This window comes from Filicampus tigris, chromosome 15, assembly GCF_054856515.1.
Source record: "Filicampus tigris isolate MCC_2025a chromosome 15, RoL_Ftig_1.0, whole genome shotgun sequence".
Classification (NCBI taxonomy): Eukaryota; Metazoa; Chordata; class Actinopteri; order Syngnathiformes; family Syngnathidae; genus Filicampus; species Filicampus tigris.
Genome location: NC_141231.1, coordinates 17,966,804 through 17,984,003, shown reverse-complemented (window position 1 = coordinate 17,984,003; position 17,200 = coordinate 17,966,804). Strand labels below are relative to the sequence as shown.

General features: G+C 41.5%; 1 protein-coding gene across 2 annotated transcripts in view; it reads left to right on the top strand.

Moving 5' to 3' along the window:
* Window positions 1-2,922, top strand: part of LOC147135807 (leucine-rich repeat transmembrane neuronal protein 4-like) — a 34,165-nt gene extending 31,243 nt beyond the window's left edge. For both annotated transcript variants that reach the window (XR_015089841.1, XM_086053421.1), the window contains exon 3: window positions 585-2,922. Coding sequence is in view for 1 of the 2 variants with exons in the window: in XM_086053421.1 (XP_085909547.1) it covers window positions 585-650 (66 nt within the window). In the remaining variant the exon portion in view is untranslated. The remainder of the gene's footprint in view (window positions 1-584) is intronic.
* Window positions 2,923-17,200: the final 14,278 nt, after the last annotated feature.

Below are 17,200 nucleotides of genomic sequence, written 5' to 3'. Positions count from 1 at the left end.
CTAAGAGTAGATATTTTCGGAGTCAAATGTTGATATGCAGGCTGAGTCAGCCCCCGTGTGAAAAAAAGTTTGTCTCGCGGATGAGAGTGAGATGCCAGGATCCATCCAACAACACAATGTCATCTAAGGGGTGCTTTCGTTACATCCCAAAAAACTACGCTGCTTCCACGCAGAAGCATTCATCTAACTTAAAAATCCAAATTGTTGTTCAGGATTCTGCCAACTAGTGTTTAGAAAAAATAAATCATTTTGTTTCATGAAACCATGACTGTGGATGGTATGATAAACAATGACTTCTCAGTAACAGAGGAAGGTGTGACCATGCTGTGCGTGCGCAGGCCAGAATGTTATGATACCTCACTTGATAGTTTTGTCATAGTTTCTTTATTATATTTAGTAGTCATCTCTCCCTCTCTATGTCTGCATACTCGATGGTTTACTTACCCTGCCTGCCTTGCCTTTCTTTGACTGCACGATAATGTCTCATCGCCAGTCACCGCAATTACTTGAACACTTTGGCATCTACTGGCACGGGCCTGCTGATAGATGTTTCTAACCCAATCTTTTCATCTGTGTCCTTGCAGAACGAGTATACGTGTCGACGCCCGCTACCTGGTGCGTGGCTGGGCGAGCTGCCTACCATCCATTAGAAGGAACTGCTTTGGATCATGCTGGGAACAACATACTAATTCAACATATTAAATAGAATTACGTAAGGTGTTATGCAGAGAACAGCATAAGGACCCTATTGAAATTATTCACAATAAACCTTGCTGGAACTTACCGGACAATGGTGTTGCAAGAATCAAAGGTTGTGATGCCGTCTACTTCGAATAATCGTTTCTCTACTGACAGACTAATATGGAGGAAAACTCACAATGACTACTTGGAAATGAGCGGTCTCAACCATATTGCTTATTGTCTCTGTGAGGACAACATGGTTGGACTCCAGGATCAAGATTGTACATACGCAAGATTGCTTTAACAGGTTATTGATGAACACGCACTCATCATTAAGCTTTGATTCCTCCGCTGACAGAGTGACAGTTTGTGTACTCAAAGCGGATTTTGATTCCATAGGAAGTATTATGTCATCGTACGAGACTGACCTTCCTTTGTTCTCGAAACGACTCGTTCAAGGCTCGGGTGGTGCAAATGTGCCTCAAGGATCGGTTTCAAGCACCTGTTGTTTCGTATGATCAGATAGCAGGCAGGCAGAAAAAGAAGAGAAAAGTCAAACGAGAGAAAATGTGCCAGAGCCGAGACTATCCCAAGTCAATGACTTTTGTTGTTGTGCGTTTGTAATTTATTTTATTTTTTTGTACGTTTTATTTTCAATGTGGTTTCTCATGGCAATCGGACCCTGCCTGGTTTGATTTAATTAACGGAAAATGCAATCAGAAGTCACAGTCGTGGGGGAAAAAAAAGACTATACTCTCGTCATGAATGAATCATCCTTTTCTAAGCGTGTAATGTTATTAATGATGTACTTTAAGGCTATTTTTTCCTCCTGCCATTTTTGACCTTAAACACCAAATGCACTGCTTTTGCTCCTGGCACTTCTGATCATGGCTCCTTCCCTCGCCCCGCCCTAAATGTCAACGAAGCAATCCGTTTTCACAAAACGCGTTTTATTCCTTTTCCGTCAGACAACTCATCTCATGAACATATCATCATTACATGTGCTGCGTGCATTGGAAAGAATTCTTTCTTCCTCTTACCCGCTCAGTGCGTTTCACTTTTTTTTCAGGCAGTAATTGATGATAATGTGTTGACCCGACATGAGACTCGAACTTATTGGTATTGATTTCTGTGGACGCGTAACGATTTCAAATGGCAATGAGAAAATGTGAACATGTTTTCATTTCAAAAAGTTGTATGCCAATATAAATGCCACGCCGGGCTGTTCTCACCAGAATTTAGTAGCATTTTGCACGAAAATGTACAAAGGTGCAAAGCTCATGTTTTTCGGGGGTTTCCTTGCTGTTTTGGTGCTCCATCGCCCTAACTCTAACAACTATGAATGAAATGTGATTATTTTCTCCAAAACATAGAGTATGCACACCGCATACGTGTGCCGTATGGAGTGTCGTATTTGGATTTGGGCAGGTCGCTCATGCACTGATCATTGTGCTAGTATTCACAAAATACAATATTACCATGCCATGTTAACCGTGTTTATACATATTTTGATACAATCATAACATTTTCGTGTTGTACAGTGAAAGACGTGCACTGTTTCCTTGGAGGAAGGAAAACACATCCCACAGTCTATACCACTATAGTTCTTAAAGTGAGCCCGTACTTGAGGTTTGAAAGTCGACCGTATGTCCGAGCAGTTTACCGACTCGTTCTCTGCTTGAGTTTCTTCTTTCAACTTTGCCCTTCTTTTCCCATTTGTTGTAAACTTGATACGCCACTAAATTCTTCTGAGAACAGGTTGTCTGTTAGCGCCTCGAAAGCAGCTTAATGTACGTGAAAGTGCTCTGTTGTGGGTCAACCTTTTTTTGTTGTTCTGACAGTACATGTGCCACGTGCGTCTTTGTGAATCTTGCAGCGATGGCGTTCACTCGGGCCTGTCCTATTGAGATAACTGAGCACTTTTCACATCAAATGACTCCTTTCACTTTCCTTCAAATGGCCGTCCCACTCTCCTCATCCTGCTCGCTGTTCTTTGTGTGCTTGTGTTTCATCTTAAGCTCGTGTTTCTTGAGTTGTGACATGCTTCTCGAACCCCTTCCATGTCTCCCTTTCTATTAAAAATGGCCATTTTCTATTGTAAATTTCTGCTTTCCTCACTGTTGATGATTAGTAAGCGGCTGTATGTTTTTGTTCACTTTCAACTGTGTGTTTTTTAAATGAAAATATCAACTCGATTGGTCAGCAATATGAATTGATCAAATAAAATCGGACTTAGCCATACCCTGTTCCTGCTCCGTAATTGTCAAGCATTGCACATGCATGCCCACACCGTTAAGGCCGGCCTCTTCCCTAGGGATCAGTGCCGAAGCTGTCACATCAACATTAGGCCTCATTAATTTTAGAGAGGACGATCATCGATCTCCGCGCAACTGTTCTTGTTCACAGCAGCGCCCGTCGCGAGCTGCAACGGCTCTAATTATGCTTCTGGTGTACAACTCAACAGGGACTCGCGGTTATTGATCCCTCCCCATGTTCACCCTGCTCGGAACATGTCAAGCTGTAAGACCAGATGTCCGGATGGTTGATATTCCGACTACCCCCGATGGTATCTCTTCGATAATCCCGCCTACATGACATGATCGCCCTCCTCCCCGCTTTCGAGACTGCATTTCTCCTTTGCTTTGTCACTCACTTTAGGCCCTCGTTTCATTAGCATTTCCGGGCTAAGAGTAGCTTCTTGTGAAAAGCCACACCCACATTTTTAAGAGTTGCTTCTTGTGAAGATAGTAGTTATTTATAAAGCATCCTAACCCTTACAAGTGCTACTAAAATATGAAGAGGGCGTAAAAGGCATAAAAGATGCCAAGTTTGTTCAGTATGTAAAACAAACACGGAATTTGTCTCTGGTAGTATGAGCTACGCTAGTATCGCGGTAACAAGCTCCTAGGGCAGACCAAGAACTTAAAAAAACTTACAATAACAATCGATGATAGTTGTGCAGATGAAGCAGATAATTGCTGCACCATTTAAAGTGACTAGTGATTATGCTCCACTTTTGAATGTGCAGTGAGCATGTCGAGTGCTGTGAAACATTCATCAATGACAGTTATACCAAGCTGACAATGATCAATACTGTCATACTTTCACACAGGGAGGTGCAAAATTGGCAAACATTTACAAAGTGGCATTTGGGAATTTTGAGTCAACTGCTTCTGGAATTGATGGCAAGAGGGAAGAAGCTATTTGAATGTCTGCTGATTTTAGAGCGCATGGTTCGATTGCGCCTACCTGAGGGGAGGAGCTGGAAGAGGTTGTGACCACGATGTGGAGGCTCCGAGAGAAGTTTCCCTGCCTGTCTTGGTTCTTACAGCGTGCGAGTCCCCAAGAGTGGGTAGGGAGGGAGTAGCGCTGATTTTTTTGTCCGTTGCAGTTGGATTGTGTCCTTTTTTGTGGCGGCACCAAGCCAGGCTGTGATGGAGAACACAGATCGGTTAAAACAGTGGTTCCGTTGGAGGTACTGAACCATGCAAGTTGCTCGCATTCACCAAACCGCTTTGCATTAGGAAAAAAAAAAAATTCAAATTCAAAACACAGGTATATATTTTACTATTCAACGTCGACGTGAGGAATAAAAGATGAGTCGTCGACTAATCAGTTCGACCCCAACTAGCCGACACTTTTTGGCAACCCCAAAAAATGTTATGCTGTCGATACGGCTTCGATTTTCATTTCTTACTTTCTATGTGCCGATCTTTCTGGAATGTTTTCTTCTCTGCAACCCATTTGTAGTGATCATTCGGCGGTCTGTCTACATCAAAGTCAGTGAAGGGTACCCTTTGGAGTAACAACTCTGTTTGTGTTTCCGTTTAGTGCACAGGGATTTCTGCCACCTCATTATAATGGGAATGGATGTTGTTTTGTTTGTGCTATACAGTACAGCAAGACCACAATATTTTGTCTCCCTGACGGTGAAGTCTGTGGATTACCCACAGTGACTTGTGCATTGTAATATCTGCAACTCTTGCAAGTATGCTTCTCCAGCTATTCAGGGGACAACCACCAAGTGGCCGTGGTGACGCATGTTCTCAAACTATGACTCTTCAAATGAATCATGTTTACAGAATTTCAATCGTACCTTTCCTCGGCCAACCAGGTTCACCCATTTACGGTACTCAACTCATTTTTATTTTACTCAAATAAAGAAATCAAACCAACTATGCATAAAACTGACTTTGTCAGTTCAGGCCTCTTGTTTTTATTAGCGGCATGGCAACATAGCGTACACACAACTACACTTTTGAATCGACCTCTCAGAGGCGAGGCATGCATCCTCGCACTCTATTGACAAGTGTGTGCTTGACGGTGAAGTGCTGTCAGTGTCATCCATTAGTGAAAAGAGTTACTTTAAAAAATGTGTTTATTCTGCCTCCTTAATATGAATAGTACATTTTACATGAGAAATGGGAGCTTTGTGGGAGCTTGGCTCCCACTGGCTCTGCCGACCAATCAATGAAATATTGACAATGAAAACAACACGCGCGCACACATAAAACCGCTGCACTTACAGTCTTTTGCAAACCCATAAAGTTTAACAACACAAAGGGAAAGTAAATGAAATGTAACTTTGTATACTTTCAATTTCATGGCTGCCAAGCAAAAGTGGCATCCGGAGAACGAATTTTCACCCGGTCCAACCTGATTCCCCACTAGAGGGGCGCATCTGGGCAGTCATGTTCTCCTCGCTGACCTGAAGTCACCGCGGCTGATTCTGATCCTTAAGAACATTTTCTTAAGTTCACTTAAACATTTTCTTTGAGACATGTCATATATGCCTGTGCTTAGTACTGCCTCCACACCCCCTTCGTTCTTTTTGTGTCACTGTCAGATCGGTCGCTGTTCCCAATGATCTCCATAACTCACTCGCCATCAGTGGCATGTGAAGTGGCAGAGCAGACAGTGCTGTATGCCTCACAGCAGATACGATGCATTATTCATGGGGCTTCGGCTCCCTGGCGAATAACAGTTGCCGCTCTGAAGCCCTTCACCAGAGACGCCCCTGGAAGAGGATGTTAAGCTACGTAGAAGCTAAATGCTGACATCACATTTAGCACAGTAAAATGTAGGGGGACATGACCATTTGGGTTCCACTCTTCATCTACCAATTGATAGAACAAGGCATAGAGAACATGCAGTCGGCTAAAATTAATAACTGGAGCATGCATACAACTCACCAAAGTTATGTATTGCTTAGCATTTTTTTTTTTTTTTTAAATGAAAATGCAAGTTGCTATCCGGCCGTATTGCAAGGGAAGGATTGCGGGAAAAACAGATCATTGCATAGCAAAATAACATTTGACGTCATATATTCCTCTTCCCGCTTCTGGGCCTTGCTTTAAATTTGCATCAACTTGCCGAATGCAAAAGCTGACTCACCAACGAATGTTTTTTTTTGTTTTTTTTCCACGGAAAGCAGCTTAATTTGATGACACTTAAATGTGACATTTCTTTCAGTTTAGGGACGGCATCCTGCTTGTCTCAGAGAGAGGCGTTACCGCTCGAAAACCCGTGTAATCTCCAGCTTTGAAGTTTACTAGGTTTTAATCTTAACCGAGGGCCCACCCGGTCCCGATACCCAACCTTGAGCATGCCCCTGCACCCCTTCCCGTCAAAGCGAGCAAAGGTTCAATTACTCTGAAAGATGATCCTGAGTCATTACCAGATTTTCAGCTTTTTCCTCCCCGATCTGGTTGGGGTTGCCGATCGTAAAAGTTCAACCTTATCAATATTTACAATCCTCTCAACAACTTCAGTTGAGCCGTGGACTCAGCATCTGGTTGTGTTGAGTGTTTGTGTAACGTGTCACTCACAGCAATAACGATGACAAGAAGAAGCAACCGCCGAAAGTAGTTGTCCTTGCTTCTCGTTCTTTGCATTTTGGAGCAGTCCAGATGCCCTACAAGTAAGTACATTTTATTTATATAGCACTTCTCACAGAGTGGACTCACTCAGTACTTCATATCGTTATAGCGCACAGTCATACGTAGATATATAAAATACAGAATCACATTTTACAGTGAGGCTACAAGAAAATCAAACAAAATAAATGCATATTAAATGGTTCTCACACACAGATGCACGTTCGGGGGTGGAAAGCGGTCTCCAGGTGCCCACTTTGCAGCAGGCAACATTATCTGCAAGTGGAGATCTTCTTGCAGTTCCTTATTAGCATACTTTGCGTGCGCTAATCTCCTGCACGGATTCCAGCATGTCCGTGACGCTTCCGCCATATAAATCAGTTGCATCTCCTGGGTTGAATTTGAACACAATGAGGGGAATCACTTCGAATGGCCGGGGAGTGTGTTCACTCCCACTACGGCGCAACTTTGCGCTAGACTTGCACTAGGCATAAGAATAGAGCCCATGGTGCGCTGTGTTGGTCATCTTGACTACAACAATATTTTTTTCCAATTTTTTGTTGGCCTGTATGGGATCACTCCGTTTTTAAAATATCGGTTATGATGGGAAAATCATTGTGTGTGTGTGTGTGTGTGGGTGTGTGTGTGTGTGTGTGTGTGTGTGCGTGTAGATACCTCGCTTAACTCTAGTCTGCCAAAGCAGCAGATGAACACTTTTTTTTTTTTCAAGAAAAGTGATGTAACGTCTTTGCAACCCACACAAGGAGCATCATCTGCTTTCCCCATCTGCTCCCAACAGGATTCCATTTGAGAGTCTCAACACCAACTCCTACTTTTGTGCTTTCGCCGTAAAAAAAAAAAAAAAACTGTGTATGCCATTTATTTTCTTCATTATTTCTTATAGTTTTAATCTCAATCATCCCATCGACAGGTTCAAGTTTAACATTTAACTGGCTCAATATTTCTCACTGGATATCTGGAAAAAAAAGGTAACAATGGGGCAAGCAGAAAAAGTACACCGAGAAAAATGGGAGCTTATCTTAAATCCAGTCAGTAGTTGCTGTGACTGTCTCTGCGAAGATTGCTGACCATCCTAAATCCGTACCTGCTCCCTAAATATCCCGACTGTGACACCTCACTGGCAAGTTTCATTTAGCCAAACTAAAGTGCTGATCCAGCAGCTGCCTGTTGTTCTGCCCCAGCCCTGATGTGCCCCAAAATTGAGAGCCATAGTGCAAGTCACTGTAGCACTCACAGTACAAACCATCAAGCACAAATACACTTAGAGATCAGTGTTGCTGATCAGCAATAATGGATGACCTCTTTGGCCATTCAAGGAGTCCCATGAACAACTATGAAATGAAAACACTTTTAGCTTAAGGGCACAGATGCCCGCTCAAGTCAAGAGCAGTGTCTGTTGATAAGAGCAGCCTAAAAGCGCACAAAATAATCGGTTGGAGACAGACAAAGGTGTTAAACATGCAAGGGTTCCGTGCGAAGCAACATAGTCACACAACGGACACAATTAAATTACGCGAACAATACCTGAAGTCCAATTGTTGCTAAATTGTTGCCCTTGTGTTGAGAGTTTTGCACTTTTATCTTGTAGAGTGTTGGGTGTCCATATGCTACATGTTTTAGATGTTTCCCTCTTCCAACACACCTGATTAAAAATATGTATGAAATGTACCATGACAAATATAATAAGGGCATGTTGAGTTAGTAGTACTAATATATTGCAACTGACACAATTGAAAACTACAATGCCATTGTTGAATTGATACCTCTCGGACATGAAGAACCAGCGTGGGTTTTGAATAGTTCATTGACCGCCAAATGTCAAGTTGCAGAATATAATAATCGTACGCCAATTCTGTCAACGCACAACTGCATTGTCAGAGTCTTGCCTGCAGCAAAGCTTCTTTCTATTCATCCCAGCAGCTTCTCCGCGTGCACAAAAGAAGTCCAGGTGGGCCCAGCAGATGGTGGCACACCTGACCATGCCTGATGATTCAAGAGTGCATTATAAATGCCACTCCGAATTCTTTTGCAAACAGCACACCGGTCGGGTTTCTGCACTCATCTGTGTGTATCTTGGGACATTCCACATAATTTTTGGATTACTTTGGCCAGTTGTCATCCAGCTGAGAACCGCTTTCAACTTTCTTTGAAGCCATCAGACAGAGTTAATAGCTTGTTTGTTATCTTCGACTGTCAGCTACATTTTTTCACACGTTAATGACATTGTTACCACCTAAAATACATTTCCAGACTTTGCCCGCTGCTCTCTCTCTCTCTCGAGAAACCACACTGTTTATCTCCAGCAGTTTTGATTACTGTTTACACAATTCTTTCTGGTCCTCCTAAAATCAATAAATAGATACAGTACACCAGTTTTAGAGGCTCTGGATTGGCTCCCCGCTTCTATCAGGATCGATTTTAAGGTTGTTGTATTAGGTTCATTTTGTCATCCTTGTTATCTATATTTTGATTGATTCATTTATAACCGACAATGGTGATTTTAGGTCGTTTGATTACCTGACATGTTTCGCCGAAACCATGGCCATAGCTAAATGTATCATGGCTAAAACTTAATTAAGTATCATATCATCGTTATCGTGCTTTAAATGCTTTCGCCGAAACATGTCGGGTAATTAAACGAGCTAAAATCACTATTGTCGGTTATAAATGAATCAATCAAAATATTGATTTTAAGGTTCTTTTTTGAATTTATTACAACCATTACTTTGTGGTCTTAGCCCCACTCATACTGTCCATAAAGCCTTGGTTGATTGATCTATATTGCACAAATGTCTTACACTGTAAATAGTTGAAATTTTAAGAAGATGGAACCATTTTAAGTTGAATGAGGAGGGGGTGGAGCAGCTTGGAAAGGTGACACGTGACAGCAACCCCTCAAAACATCTCAATCCTTGCATATCTGAAAAAAACAAAACTCAGTGAGCTCTCATCTCAGTGCGATGAGCAGCATTTGTCTAAAACGAATCTGCGTCATCTGTTTGTCGATGGCGGTGACGAGTCTTTCAAGCTGTTCAGATGGGTTCCTTTCAAATATCAGCAAAAACCTTTGAGGTTTACATCATTTTCTCTCCATATGAACACATGGAGTGCCTATGACAAAAATTCATCATTTTTAGGACAAAAAGACGTCATGTTTGTTGAGTAATTAACATTGCATCGTCAAGACATTTTCGACACTTTAGATTGGTCACTAATCTGTAAAAATGTGGGGGACTGACCAACAGTTTAGATTTGTGGAAAAATAGGAAATTGACCAAATTTGGATTTACGATGTTTGCGCCTGATAGTGATGACAATACACCACCTCCCCATTTGAAGCAATCCCGCTAAAGTCGAAAGCACTTTCCCACCTTTCTCTGCCACACCTTCATGCACTGCTTAGAAGGATTCTTGTGGGATCCTCCTCAGCTCCATAATCACGGCCCTCTTGATGTCTACCCGGTTCTCAGAACGGGTCCCCTTGGACTTAGGAAAAAAGGGGGGAAATTTACAATGTCAGATGCTCAGGGCAGTGTGAACAGAGCTGGTCATGTGGCAAGGCCACGAGTTGTCCTGCCACAACTCTCACCTCCTCCCACACACAAAATGAAGCAAACACCTCAGGATCTCTTTGTACATGTGCTGGTTGATCACCTGCCCTTCGGTGAAGGGGAAAACTCACATGTTGTAGTTTGGATTTGAAATATATCTTTTGTGACACCAGTCCTGGAACCTTTCTGACATACATCATATCGGTTTATTTTGTTGGTATATACAGTGCACAAGGGCTCATATAGTGGGATTTATAATAGATCTGTTGTTAGCAAATACTGTATATTTGGACCCATATATATGGATCCATTATTGGTTATACTTATATGCAGAGGTGAGTATTTTACCAAATTTTGCTGGTTTGTCATCCGTCAGCATCCGGGGTACTCGTCCGTCATTTTTCAAGCCGAACCAAATTGTAATCGTCAGACCGTCAGTTAGTCCGCCAGAAATCCGTCGCCTCAAATTACATTGTTGTAGTAATATCATATTATAAGATTAATCAAAATATATTTCTTATGAACGGGAGTAGGGCTCGATAATTTTGTTTACCTCCTCCTTTTTGAACTTGAACTTTTTGACGTATATGAATGCTATTTTTTATTCACCCATTTTATTTATCTAATTTTATGTAAAAAAAAAAAAAAAAATGTAGTTGTATGTTTTTATATGTTCAAATAAAGCAATCCGCTCAATTGAAATATTTGACAATAATAACTTACTGTCGGAAGGGTCAAGTTTTGGTCTTGGCAAGTCCTCATGGCGGGTAGACACGTTTTCCACTCCTCTTCTGACACATGTGAAAACACGAACAAGTATTCCTCACGCAGAGCCTAGTTAGTGCAGTTAAGCATGTCCATGTGTACTAATGACTGGAAAGATTTTATCCTTAATCAACACAACACTGACTACTGTTGCCTTAAGCAATTTGGATGGTTATTAACACTTTTTTTCTTTTTTGCACACACTGATGTTATCCCAACGGATTTCATTTGAATATGTTTGTAACTCGCATTCACATCTGTCTGCTTTCCTCCGATTCGTTATCATGATCCTTTTAGCCGTCCGTGCATTAATCCATCCATCCATCTTCTATACCACATGGCCTCATTATGGTTGCCGGTGAGCCTATCCCAACTGACTTTGGGTTTGAGGCCTTATACATCCTACACCACCCTGGTCAATTGCAGTGCACATATGAACAAACAACCATTTTACACGCACCTTCACACCCATTGACAATGTAGTCTAACGCCGCTTCAAACAAGTGAAATTAAAAAGTGTTGGAGAAACTACAGATGCTGACTGATCTGACATCTGGCATCAAAAAGGCCCATCGACCATAGTACAGTCATGTACTCTACTCGCGTAGGCAGACAAACAGTCAAATAGATTAGATAAAGCAGTGTCAAAAAAAAAACATTCAAAGATTCAGTTCCAGCTCTGATTTGATCTAGGCAAGTGTTTTCACAGTATTGGTCTGTTTTCATTTCCTTGTGTCTTTACAACATGCCGTGGTGTGTGGTGACTGTTGCCTTGAAAAAAACTGCAAGTCATATGGGTGTTAAAATCTTTTCTCACTACGCTCAAACAGACTTGAGGGGAAAAAAAGACAACAAAAAAAAAACACAACAACATGAAACAAAGACTCAACAGTAACGGACACCACAAGCTGCCAATCCCCCAGATGGCACATTACTGCATGTACGCCGTAAGCTGGGGATGATGTGTAACGTAAGAAGTAACCTCCGAGTGGCACAGAGTCCCAGAAATAGCACGCTCATTCACTTTACCCTTCCTCTCAAGGGAGGAAGAGGGGAAGTATATACAGTATTTTGTAAATTAGGTGTGATGTATTTCAAAACCTCTGATCCGTGTGAATCATTACTCCTGAGAGGTTGGAGCAAAATGAGCCAACAGCAGCAAATGGTGCAATAACTAACCTAACACGTGTACACCATAGAGACGTCAGCTTGCTGGCTTCGTTTCAGCCTGGATTGGCTTAAATGAAACCAGAGAGAATAGGCGTTTGATTCAGTGCGAACAAGAGATAACAAAGACAAATCTCAACCCGCGGCCTCGGTAGAAAATCGAAATCCTTTCGATCAACTGTGCAATCAAGTGATAGCGATGAACTCACTGTCTGTGGGACATTATCGTGCTATGAACTAGCCTCATCCATACTTTGCTCATGCGTTCATTCAATAGATGCTTACTTTCAGGACACGTGCACATGTGTAGCTCTACTCCAAGCAGATTTCAGGACTCCCTGGAAAACAACGCAAGGCATTGCTAAGCTACTGAAATGAAACATGAAATGAAAAGCCGGCACAAGGGGGCGCATGAGATCACGGTCTTCCAATCCAGACGCGTGACAAAAAAGCCATTTTAGAAATGGACAAAATACGTGACTAACGGATGCATTTTGATCGGACTAATTCTGTTTCTTTAAACGCATTTAAATGTGATGAAACACAACGGAATCAGTTTCGGATGATGAGAGCAGCACCGCATGAAACTACAGCGACATATAAACTGCAAACGGGGTAGACGTGAACAATTATGGGATTCATCCAAAGTGCAAAACTGTGAATTAAGATAGCCTCAAATGATCACACTGAGGGAATGAGAAATGATTTTCACCTGTGTCGATTACAAACCTCACTGCTTTTGTCATTTTAATCACATTTCCCAGTAGGTAATCTTGATATTATAATGGCGCATGGATAAAATGGATTTCAAAAGACTATGGCTCTGCTTTGGCTTATTAGACTCAAAATAGAGGCCAGTGCAGTCCTTCTTTGCCATTGATGACCCTTTTTCAACCATTTAATTAGTGTTCTTTGCTAGGTATACAAATGCAAATGTCACAATTCACTCTGGATGCAAGTAGACCAAAGTAAACTTTTTGAATTAGTATTATTTCATAACATAAAGCCAGTAGCAAGCACCACAAGCTCTAAAGTTGTAAGCTCCATTTACTGCAAGTCCGAGAGCTTGCAGTAAACTACACACAGCAAGCTTTTGTCACCTCTGCTTGAGCTGTTGGATCACTGCCTCAATTGGCACCAAATGCATCAAGACTGTCATGGCATAAAGTTCAATGTGGATTTATCCATCACGTTTGAGCGATACCAAAAACAACTGGAAACCTAAACAATCGACATACAGAATCTTGTCTTGCTCGCTTTATGGTTGTGCTAATAATTACTGTTCCCGAGGTCAAATTAAAAGTGTAAAGTAGAAATCCATGAATTTTCAACTCCTCATCAGCATCAAAATGTATTGAATAAAAGCCCACTGGCCTCGCCTGTTTGACATTCTGCTGATAGATTTATTCGTGTGGGACCATGTTGCGTAGCAACATATTTGTGATTGATGCCCTTTCCTTTAAAATGGGTGGAACCATGGTTGAATAGGCAAGGCTTATTTATACGGCACATTTCCTACACAAGGCAACTCAATGTGCTTCGCACAACGAAAAGCACAACAAAATGGCGCAACTGAAAATATTTGCAGAGCAAAGACAACAAAAGTAGCTGATTAAATTACTAAGTGAAAGTATACAGACAATATTTAAGCAGGGCTGACTGCACTTTTGATGGCAACTTATTCTATTTGCGAGCAGCATAATAGCTAAAATGCTGCGCCACCATGTTTTTTTTTTTTTTTTTTTTTTTTTTAACTCTGGGCTCCAATAATAGACCTGAGTCTACAGACCTCAGAGCCCTAATGGGTTTATATTCACTTAGCATTTCCTTAATGTATTCAGGGCCCAAAGCATTCAGTGATTCATACAACCCGTGCAGAATTTCAAAATCAATTCTACAGCTGACTGGGAGCTACTGTTAAGTCTTTAAGGCTGGAGCAAAGTGTTCTGATCTCTTAGTTCTGGTCACAACCCAAACTGCAGCATTGTAAATGACCTGCAGCTGTTTGATCCTGTTGGGAATAGATCAGTCACGATATTGCCTTTATTGTCTGTTGCAGTTATAGTCTATCCTACCATTGTTTCATATTTAGAGCACTTTTTCCCACCACGCAAGACAATAGATACCTTTCTTCTTGTTCCCAGAAATTCAAATATACACTTCTGTCTTCTCTGGCTGAATACTTGTGCACAGTTGTTATCCATCAAGGTTTCCATGGTGATGGTCTTCTCACAGTCGTACCGTAGGCTACATCTTGGCAGGAAGTGCCTAAGACCACACGGTAATTACCAGCAAGTCATTTTCTGGCCTTTTAGAGCATTTAATAAACTACTGTACATTAAGTGCAATTTAATCATCTATAATTTGCAAATGGCTTACATTTCATTTGTAGAACGTATTTAAATGAGTTTTGATTTTATTCATGAAGGGAACTACTGGTTCTTTCCTTATGGAAATTAAATGTTGGCTTCGCAAGAGCTTCAAATCACAGAAACAAAATGACAGCTATTTCTCTTCTCAACGTCAAGTCAAATCAAAGACACTTACACCCAGAATAAGGAAGAGCTATCATACTCTATTTTGTCATTGTCCTGTACTATCAGGAATCCAGATGTCATTTTTTTCTCCTACTGCATAACCAGTACCATATTAAAGTGTGCAAATCTTTTAACAGAATATGAAGATGAAGTTGAACAGCAGACTAACTTTAGCTAAGAAGGTAGAAGGGTAGGGGACACTTGAAGAAAAGCAAAGGTTCATATTGTAGGTCAGACGTGCTGGAGGCAGAGTCATGGCCCGCACATGTACTGGACTGATGCACTGCTGCTGCTGCTTACTGATGCTGTGACCGGAGGTAGAAGTGATACATTGATTTAGGGCCTAAAAGTATCTTCCCTTTGTATCTTCTCAAAACACTGCCAGACGTTGCAAAATTGGATCATGCTCCAAAGGTACAATGGCACATGACGGCTAAAGTTGGAAGTCTGGCAGGCAAATACCTTTCGACGCTGTTTTAAAAGCAAGCGGAACATCTCATGGCCATAAAAGTAGGCATTTGTTGTTGCTGCTGTTGTTGACTTAGGGTTGACTCCATGGCTAGCACTGACCGCTAGTATGCTACAAGACGAGAGCTGAGGCTGCCTGACTGAGCAAGTAGGCCTATCACAGAGAAAGCTCCAAAGATGATGACATTTGGAGTCATTTGTTATCTTTTGGGTGACATTGACAAAAAGACAACAGCAACACTCAAGGTTTGCGACTCAAAGATAAAAGATGCAACTATGTGGTCTACCTTCATCTGTCCGACACAGGTACGCTAGCTAGGTTAGTATGACAGTTTAGCTCACGAATAAGCTGTGTAGAAACTGACTTAAGATCAGTAATAATGAGGAATTCATGTTTCTCCAAGTAGACCAGATAAACAAAAACCCAAATGTTTATTTAATTTACTGTCAATCCCACGCATAATCATACGGGACACGGTTGAAAAACTTGATAGATATATACACTACATTTCCTGAGTGATCTTGAGGGGTTTTAGAAGAGCCTCACATCTCTGGCGATCAATTTTTCCATTGTATCCATGTTGGTGGTGGTGCAGAGTGTTCTCATCATCTGGCACGTTTCTATCAGTCAACCCCAGGCTTGTCTTCAATCCATTTGCAGGCTTTGTGTCAAGGTCACAGCTTGTCCTTGAGCTTCCATTTCCTATATGGGGTGAGGAATGTGGCTACTGCCCCATGGTGCTCATTGAGTCACGTTATGTAATGAGCTTGCTTTGCTCCCCGTGGACTTAATGTCATTAAGGAAAATGTATTACCTGGATCCTCCTCCCAACCTCTCACTTTCATTTGCTCAGCTTTGTGCATCTAGAACAGGCCATTAGAAATCCATTACAGGACAGTTTCCTATGAGAATACCACGCAGATGACCTCATTTAATTTCTACAGAAATGAGCGAACATTGGCAACCGGTGGACGCATTGAGAAGTTCAGAAAGCTTTATTGTCCTTCGTAACAGAAAATCTTTGGCTCGACATACAAACAGGACAATGTACTGATAAACAGTCATACAAAACGGCATGTAAATATGTGTTCCTTTGAGCTATACGAATGATCGAGAATAAAGCGTTAGTTAGCCCAATTGACAATACGCCAAGGCTCGATTTCTGCAATGATTCTGAGGGTTGATACGCGCTATTTTCATACTTTTGAATAGAATGCGAAGACATCCGTCACATACTGTATGACCGCTGAGCTCGAATTCTCAATCAAATTCACTACCTATGTCAATACCTACAGTCAGATAGTTGCAGGCAGATCAATTTGCTTAAATAAGACAACTCACGTCATTCAGTGTATTGTTCCGTATGTTTTGACGTGAACTTGTGACAAATGTGTTAATATTGCTTGGAAACAATCGAGCTGGGGAAGTCCGGAGGCGACAATGTAACTACATGCAATATCGTGAGTACGCAAGTGTGCATATTTTTCTTAGACGTTTTTTTTTTTTTGTCCTGTATCAATGCACCTGATTGGAGCTCACATCGAAGTTAAGCACACCAACAAGAAAATTGCTTGACTTGATTACTGCATAATGTCAAGTGAAAAATTAGAGCAATCATGCTAGATGTCAAGAGCGAAATGAATGAAAAACGTCCCGGACATTGGATCATCATGTGACGATTACATATAGAAGCTTGACTGAAAGTTACAAATGAGTTGTTGTGAGCAAGTTATTGGGATTTGTTCTATTTTCTTAGTAATATGCAAACAAAGCTCAACAAACGATTCCGTAATGTACATTAGTATTTCAGGAAATGGAGCTGGTATCAGCAGAGGTGGGCATTCCGTCAGATTGACGGACGCGCGTTTTGCTGATGAATGACGGGAAGCTTTTTGAAAATGACGGGCTAAGCACTGACTGAAGTGGATTTTTGTCCGTCAGTATAATCGTCACAATACAAGTTCGTCTTGTATATTGACGGATGCCCATTTTGTTGATGTTTTTTTGGGGTGGGGTAGGATGAGGGCTGACGTATTGACTAACTGACGTATTGACCATGACGATTACAATTCCGTTTGGCAGACCGATGAATGACCCAAAGCAAGCTCTTAAGGAACATCAACAACGCTTGAC